The sequence below is a fragment of the Panthera onca genome, chromosome X (genome assembly GCF_046562875.1).
Source record: "Panthera onca isolate mPanOnc1 chromosome X, mPanOnc1 haplotype 2, whole genome shotgun sequence".
Taxonomy (NCBI): Eukaryota; Metazoa; Chordata; class Mammalia; order Carnivora; family Felidae; genus Panthera; species Panthera onca.
In genome coordinates this window covers 4,748,244-4,756,912 of record NC_138357.1, presented here as the reverse complement: position 1 = coordinate 4,756,912, position 8,669 = coordinate 4,748,244, and the positions used below count along the sequence as shown (strand labels likewise).

Here is an 8,669-nt window from a genome sequence, read left to right as displayed (position 1 = left end):
CCTGCACTCATTTAACTGTACTTATTTGAAGCGTCATTGAAAATTGCAACATCACAAAAGGACCTTCAGACACTGCAATGGCTCATTTTATGTGTCAACTTGGGGAGGCCGTAGTACAGAGGTATCTAGTCAAACACTAACCTAGGTATTTCTGTGAAAGTATTTTGTACATGTGATTAACATTTAAAGCAGCAGGCTCTCAGTAAAGCAGATTGCCCTCCATAACGTGGGTGGGCCTCATCCAATCAGTTGAAGGTCTTAAGAGCAAAGACTGAGGCCCCTCAAAAAGGAAGGAACTCTGCCCCAGACTCTGACTTCAGACTCAGCACTGCTACATCAATGTTTGCAGGAATTTCCAGCCTGCTGGCCTTGCCTTGCAAACTCCAGACTTGCTCACGACTGCACGAGTCCATTCTTTAAGCTAAATTTCCCTCTGTCTCTCTCTCTTCTATCTGTACACAAAGACACATTCTATTCTGTTTCTCTGGAGAACCCTGACCTAGTATCTCTTGTAGGTATTCTGGTCCCCCTAATATGTCCACGCCTTGATCCTTGAACCTCTGAATATGTTATGTTACATGGTAAAGGGGGGAATTTGCAGATATAATTAAGGTTACAGACTTTAAGACAGGGAGAGTGCCCTGGATCAGTCAGGTGGGTCCTATTTAATCACATGAGTCCTTAAAAGCAGAGCACTTTCTCTGGCTAGCGGCAGAAGAGATGCTTCAGGAGGGGAGGTCAGAGAGATCAAAGCTTGACCCACCACTGCTGGGCGGGGGGCACATGGAAAGCCAGCAAGGAATGAGGACCCCAGTCGCACAAGCATATGGAACTGAATTTGGCTAGCAACCTGCAGAGCCTCCAGAAGGGCCCCCAGTCCTGCTAATACGTTGATTTCAACCTTGTGATACTGTAAGTAGAGGACCCATCTGAGCCCACTGGGACTTCTGACCTACAGAAGCTTTGAGAAAATAGATGTGTGTGGTTTAAGCTGCTAAGCTTATGGTAATTTATTGTGGCAGCAATAGAAAATGAACCCAGTGCTTCATACTGTGCAACAACACAGAATAACTAATTACTGTGTTGGGGAAAGCCTGGAAACATGCATATAGACAAGGCAACATTTTTAAACACAGCTACATGGTGATTCTGGAATGAGTGGGGTTAATTAAGGACTTGTTACAAACCTGGACCCAATGCAGCAATGTTTTGCTAGGACACACAGAACTTAAGTCCGTCTGTCACCGCATTCACCAGGAATTGCTTTTGGGCTAAACAGCACAATAATAGACCCCAAAACGAACACCACGAACTGAACACACTCCTGGGGCTGAAGCCACACACAGCACCATACTTTGTCTCTACTGTTGCCTGCAAAGACCGGACCAAAACCTTACTCTTTAGCGTTGACATGAGGATCCCTCCAAACAATGGGACCATTTCTCTGCGGTGGCACTCATGTGTAGCTCCAAAAAAGATGACATTTGCTTCTTCCTAGCAAGATGATGCTTTTGAGAAACTCGTTTGATAAAGAATCCTCAGGTCCACTTTCGTTGGCTTGATTCCTTTTCCAGAAATGAGAGTGGTGGCCTCATTCACAGTTACCGAATCATGGAGCTGAAGATTACATTTCAAAGAGTTTCTCTGTTTTCAAACTTTATGAAAAGGTACCATCTTCTTTATTACCTCTCTCTCCTGAGCTCTGGACGCCTGTGACCAACTGGACATCTCCACTTGGATAACCCGTAGGTACCTTGCAAGGCTGCATGCATCATTGTGCACATGTGCACAAGGGGGTCACCTCTAAGGGGGACCATTCACAGTGGAAGTCTCATAGATCTCTAGGTCTGTTATGGCCCTTTCTTGGCACATGGCACTCAGAGGTTGAGCTTCGACGACATCGGCATATTGTGACCATTTTATGGCAAACAGCAGCCCAGTGTTGGAGGAGGGGGTCTCTTGTTCTGATGCACACCAGAGCTCTGTAAGGGCTGGGGGTCAGGGTACGGCACACTTGACATGTCCAAAATGAACTTGTCCTCCTCACCCATCTCTCCCAACTCCTTGTCACCCCACGTTCCTTGTCTCAGTGACCGCTATCGTGGTCTATCTGTTCGAAAACTTGGTGCCAGTCTTGACCCCTCTCTTAACCTCTTCCTCTCTCTCTTCTTCACGCCCAGCATCCCATCAGTCACTGTGTCCTGTCTGATGTCAGGCCCTCATGCATCAGCTTCTGAAAGGATCTTCCCACAGCCCCTCCTGCCCCTCCAGTCCATCCTCCGTCGTGCAACCTCGGCCATGCTTCCAAAGTGTAACTATGGTCAGTTCACCCTTCTGCAGGATCCTGCTGTGGCTTCTTGTCACCTCTAACAGGGTATCTCCAAGTGTGAGATAGACAGGCCATCGGTATCAGACTCACTCGAGGTGCTTTATCAAATGTGGACTCTCAGCATCCCCTTCCCTGCCAAGTTCCTGGATTTGCAGATTCTCTGCAGGGGGGCTCATGCGTCTGTATATTAGTGGATGTCCCAGGTTATTTTTATGCATGCAATTTTTGAAAACTGTGCAACTGGCAGGACAAAGGCACTTTGATTTCCCCCAGGTGAGCACCAGCGTGGGCCTGACAATTCACTCCTCCCCTTGCCTCCCACCGCACAGGTGGGCACCTGTTCCCCGACAGTGATCCCTGGGAAGGCCCGGTGGTCAACCCAATAACTGAGTAGGCCCCGATGGGGGCCTTGTGGGGCAGAGGAGGGAGGGCCACGTGTATGCTGGGAGGCAATTCTCCATGGCCATGTCAGGTTTCTGCGTGACCCAGGTCCTCTGGGTGAGTGCTCCACAGGAAAGGAATCCCAAATTCAAGGCCGGTGATATAAGGAGATATTTCAAGACAGTAAAGCTTAGAGACATCGTCGTCCCCAGAGCCAGTTCAGAGTGGTACAGGGAAAAGGCCGTCCCTCCCCCCTCCCCAGAGATGTATTGCATTCCAGGATAACGAGGAATTGCTCTCTTGGAAGAGAGAATGGTGCACCCCATTACATGTGCAGGTACCATCTGGCCCCCTGTTGGTCAAAAGAGACTACGGGGCTGGCCACCTTCTAAGAGGAGGGGAGTAGACCCCACCTCTCGATGTGGAGATCACGGCTGGGCGAATCCATCCAGGATGTTGCCCTGGCTGCTGCTTTTGCCGCAAATGATAAACTGCCTTTAGTTTTGACCCAGAGACCTCACGTTTTCTGTCAGATTGTCAGTGGAGTAGCAGGCTACATTTCGAGTTTGCTACTAGCAGTAAACCTCAGACTCTCCACAGCTGCGGACCTCAGAGTGTGTGGCACCTTCCTCAGAGGGCAGCAACAGTTTGGGCATGGATCCCCAGCTGAGTGCGGAAGGAGGCTGCCGGGGGTGGGAGGTGGCTACTTTTCTGGGCCCCACATCAAGAGCGGTGTTTGGGCGCTCTATTGTTGTACACACACACACACACACACACACACACACACACCTCAAAACCTAGTGGCTTAAAATACCAAGTTATTTCTCAGAACTCTGTGGTTCAACGGAATGAGTCTCCAGCTTCACCTGGTGTTGGCCGAATCATCGGGATGGCTAGGAGGCCTGAAATGGCCTCAGTCACATGGCCGCCAGCTCGTGCTGGCCGCTGGCTGGGAGCCTTGGTTCTTTTCCACGTGGACCTTTCTGTACGGCTGGTCGGGTTTCCTCACGGCGTGGCCGCTGAGTTCCAAGAAAGAGTATTCCCAGCATCCAAGGCAGAAGTTGCAGATCCCTTAGGTCCAATCCTTGGAAGTCACTACATAGCACCCCACCCTGCTGCCATATTGTGTCGGCCAAAAGAGGTCATGGGTCCTGTCCACATTCAAAGGGAGGGGACATAGATTCTACCTGTTGACATGGAAGTGGCAAGGTCACATTGCAGAGGAGCATGCAGAACGGGGGATATTATTGCAGCTGCCTTTGGAGGCACATTCCACCACAGATGGACCACAGAACCACAGATGGACCACAGAACCACAGATGGACCACAGAACCACAGATGGACCACAGAACCACAGATGGACCACATAATAGTATTTCTCCAAGTGCTCTGAGCCCTGCCTGCACCGGAATCCAGCACAAAGCACAAACTTCTTAGGCTCCCTGTCTTGGCCCTATTGGCCTCTAGTTGACCTTCTCACTTGCCTTGTCTGACTTTATGCTCCAGCAAATTTCAGTAATTTCTTAGAGTTCACTTGCACATAATATGCTGTTTAAACAGCTCCACACCTTTGTCCATAATTGTTCTTTCTGCCTACAACGACTTGACTTTTTCAACTGATCGAAGGCTTCCTCATCCTTTAAGATTCAGCTTTGCGCACACTTTTCTAGGAAGCAGTCCTAACCCCTCTCCTCCTATAGCCCTATGGGCTTGCCACCGTCATTGCTCTCACCAACAGGGAGTCACTTGACTGAACTTCTTAGGCAGTAATATGTCTGATTGCTTCTCTGTGCCCTAAGTCCTATGTTTGCTTCACTGAATTCTAGGTGGAATAGTGTCACAGTGAATTCCCCAATGGCCTAATCCTACTTGAAGCTTATGGTACTTAAAATACGTTTAAAATTTTACCATTTTCTTTCTGACAAATCTCAAGGCAGCTGGGATGCTTGCAAAGAATTCTGGAGGCAGGAAAGGCCAAGACTGAGGTCCAGTTCCTGATGACAGCCCTCTTCCTGGCTTGCTGAAAGCTGCTTCTGACTGTGTCCTCACATGGCCTTTCTACAGTGCCTGCTCACAGAGAGACTGAGACCAAGCTCTCTGGTGTCTCTTCTTAATAAACGCAGTAATCTCATCATGCCAGGGTCCATCCTAGTATCTAATCACCCTGAAAGGCTTCATCTCCAAACACCGTCAACTGAGGGTTAGGGAGGGCATCAACACATGAATGGGGGGGGGGGGGAGGTGAGAACACAAACAGTCTATAATAGCGGATTAAACATTTGATTTCATAATTTTAGAAAGCCAGAAACCTGCAGGAGATGGGTCTCTGGTGTGTCTGGATCTGGACATCTTCCCGTTCTTCCTCCCAGCCATCCTCACTCAGTCATCCTTTCACGCCAGGCCCCACCCCCTCATGGGTGTACAATGGCTGCCAGGGCTCCAGACATCACATCCTCATCCTCTACGTTCAGTTTTAAGTTATTAAGCTAGTAGGACAGGATGGGTCTGGGATGGGAATGGCCATGTTTCTGTCTACAGTTCTGCTTTTTATCAGGGTCACGGCTCTGCTGTCTGTACCCAGGGAAATCACAGCAAAGGCCTTAGTCATGATTGCCATCACCACCCCCAGCAAGGTCAGGGGTGAGTTGGGAGGCGATGAGCCTTTGTCATCAGATACTGGCTGGATTTCCATAGCAGCAGAAGCTAAACATTACTGGTACTGTAAAGCAGGGCCGGAAGTTCCGAGGGCGACATCAGAACACCCCATCGCCCCACAGATGGTGGGGAGGTGGGTTTGTGGGAGGCAGGGAAGAATGGCGTGGGGAGGAATTGCTAAAATGTACGCAGTTGCTCTGGCTTTAAGACGACGAGACTAGAGACTCCCGGGGTCCTGGGCCGCCCTCACCTCAAAACTTTCCCGGGAAGGAAAATGGAGAGAAACAGATCGTTTTTAATCCCTGAACGCCCCCCAACTTCTCGTTCACCCGGTGCCTCCCCGTCCACTCTGGCGCGTTCCCGCGCGCAGCCGGGGGCGCCGGCCGGTCGCCGGCTGCCGGCGCCCGCGGCCCGGGCCCAGGTGGGGCTCTGCGAGCGGGGGCGCGGCCGGGCCCCGCGCGCCGCTCCCCGCCCCCGGCCCCGCGCGCGGCCTTGTGGGTAGCGCGGGGCCGCCAGGTGACAGCTAATGGCGGCGGCCGCCTGAGCCGGCGGGCGGCGCGGCGCGGCACGGCGGCGGGCCCTTCCGGGCGCCGCTCCCCACTCGCTGGGGCTTCCCCGCGGCGGCGGGCCCGGCGCGCCATGGACAGGCCGGCGGCGGCGGCCGCGGCGGCGGCGGCGGCAGCGGGCAGCGAGGGCGGCGGGGGCCCGGGCCCGGTGCCGGCGGGCGGCAGGAGGCCTCCTCGGGGCGCGGGGGCCCCTGCCGCCGGCTCCCGGCAGCCCAGCGTGGAGACCCTGGACAGGTAAGCGGGACCCGGGCCGCCAGGGCCTCCGCGCCCCGACCCCCGAGGGCCCCGCGCGCCGCGCCGACGAGGCCGGGGTGGGGCGTGCCCCCCTCCTTGCCCCCCTCCGTGCCCGGCCGGGTCCCTCTCACCCCCCAACGAGACCCCGGACCCTGCCCCCACGTCCCAGGGCCGCGCACCTGGCTCACTTCCGCCTCGCGGGCTGGGGCTCCCTGCACCCCGAGGGGCTTCGCTGCTGTCAAACCTTCTCAGTTCCCCTTCCAGCCGCACCTTGGAGACGCGGCCACCCGGCCCTTGGGGGGAAATTTCACCCGGGGGCTCTCTTTTAGCGCGGCTTTCCCTTCTGGGGTTGGAAGACCAAAATCCCGCCACGCTGCTTGGGAGTCTTTGATGGGGGGTTGGGAGTGGGGACTGGGGGACTCAACCCCGTGGGTGTTGGAGGTGGTGCAGATGGAGGCAAAGTTACCCTGCTTTGAAAAGCTGGGATGGAAAACTTTCAAACTGCTTCCGATGCAAGAACACACGGTCGTTTACTTTCAGCCCTTCACATTTTGAAGGAGCCCGGTTGATTGTTTTCAGGAACACAGAAGCCTACCACTGGTTCTTAGGCAGTTGCAGAGCCAATATCAATCAGAAGTATAAACTGACCACATCCAGCCGGGAGGGCCACCCTAAGGCTCCGAGGACAAGGGATGGGTTATCCCGTAGCCCAGAATATCCAGTTTTCCCACATGTTGGCCATTTCACCAACAGGGGGGTGCGGTTAGGCAAGGGATAGTGTGGTAAGGCAGCTGGGTGAGTGTCAGATGCTCGTTCTTGCCTGTGTTAGTCATAACAGTGAGCTGAACTTTGGGGAGTTTCCTGAAGCATAGGAACAACTAGAAACACTCCCTTTGTTTCTCCCTCCGTGTAATTACAATGTAGTCTGATAAATCAATGAGCCTAGTGATCAGCTTCACTGAGAACTAATCACAGCTAAGGTAGAACGTGGAGGGGTCAGGGTTCCACTCATTTGCAGACATTCTACAATGTATGAGGACTTGGAAAGTTAGAGAATAATATAAGATGGGGTTTGCTCTCTGGATTACCATTTAGTGAAGAATGCAAACAAACCAGCAATTTAAATCGGATGTGGTGAGTGCTAGGGTAGAGGTCAGCACAGAACTGCTCTGGATGGGGTGCATGTGCACGGGAATCATCTGAGAAGCTTTCTAAGAGCTCCACGTGAGCGGGCCCCACACCAAAGGCTTCAGGAGTTAATATTTTTCATAAACCCTCTGCAGACTCCATTGTGATGCGCTGCACTGTGGGCACACGGAGGTGGGGTGCTTCGTTTATTATTTAGTCGGGGGTGGGGGGTGGGACACTATGGGCAGTTAAGGGAAGGAGGCCTTCTGAGGAAGCTGACATTTGAACTGAGTGGTGAGGAATGAGAAGTTAGCCAGGGGACAGGGTGGGGAGTGCAATGTGCAGTCATGCAGGCGATGCTGGATATGCGGAACTGGTAACGCCAGAAGACGTGTGGGAAGGCGGGGGCCCGATCTCGAAGGGGCTTGGGTGCCTTCCCAGGGAATTGTGCCATTATCTTCTGCGCCGTGCTTCTCACAGCCTGATTCTGTGTACCCTGTGTAGGAATCACCTCCAGTGCTTGATGTAAATGCAGAGTCTTGGATCCCACCCTAAGTCTAGTCAGTCCACATCTGGGGTAGAGCCTAAAATTTTGTACTTTTGCCAAGTACCTGTAGCTGCAAGAAGGTTGGTCCAGGTGGTCTCTCTTGCCCAGGTGAGTTGAAGGACGACGCTGTTATTAGTGTCTTGGTTTGGAAAGGAAATTAAATGGTCCCTTAGGTATGGGGATCACGAAAGGATTTCCATCAGGTGAAATTTCCATCAGGATGGGATTGACATCTGAGAACATTTGCTCTGCGGAGGTGTGGTGAATGGACCAGAGGTGGGCAGTCTTGTTGAGTAGGTTATGGAAAAACTAATCACTCACTTATTCTGTGAATCTGAGTGCCTGCTCTGTGTCAGGCACTGTGTGGGGCCTGAGGATTTGGCAGGCAACAGACACACAAATCACTGCCCTGGTGGAGAGTATGTTTGGGGAGAGACAGACAAAACACAAGTAAACTGTATCTTCTGTTAGGTGGTGGCAGGTGCTAGGGGGACAAAGTAAGTTGGGAGGGGAGTAGGAGGTGTTGGGGGTCTGCAGTTTGGGGGCAAATTGGAATGTGATGTAGGATGGTCAGGGAAAGTCTGGCTGAGAAAGGTGACATTTGAATAATGCCCCTAAAGAAGGAAGGGGTCCAGTCATACAGATATTAGGGGCAACAGCATTCCAGGCAGACACCTGTGTACCCTGGGGTAGGAGTGTGAGTGAAGTGTGCCAGGATCAGCAAGGAGACCAATGTCGTTAGTAGAGAGGGAGCTAGGAAGAGATCAGTAGGGGTCGAGGTCATAGAGGTCACAGGGGCAGATGGAGAGTCATGGGGAGCTACTGGGAC

The 8,669-nt window shown here is 52.7% G+C and overlaps 1 protein-coding gene across 7 annotated transcripts in view; it reads left to right on the top strand.

Annotated features, from left to right (window-relative positions):
- The first annotated feature begins 5,853 nt into the window (after positions 1-5,853).
- MTMR1 (myotubularin related protein 1) overlaps positions 5,854-8,669 on the top strand; it is a 64,102-nt gene continuing 61,286 nt past the window's right edge. For 5 of the 7 annotated variants that reach the window (XM_081792382.1, XM_081792380.1, XM_081792381.1 and 2 more), the window contains exon 1: positions 5,855-6,165. In XM_081792382.1, coding sequence (XP_081648508.1) covers positions 6,005-6,165 — 161 coding nt within the window. In that variant the 5' untranslated portion in view covers positions 5,855-6,004. Of the gene's footprint in view, positions 6,166-8,669 lie in introns of all 7 variants that reach the window. The other 2 variants (XM_081792377.1, XM_081792385.1) reach the window with 2 other exon arrangements.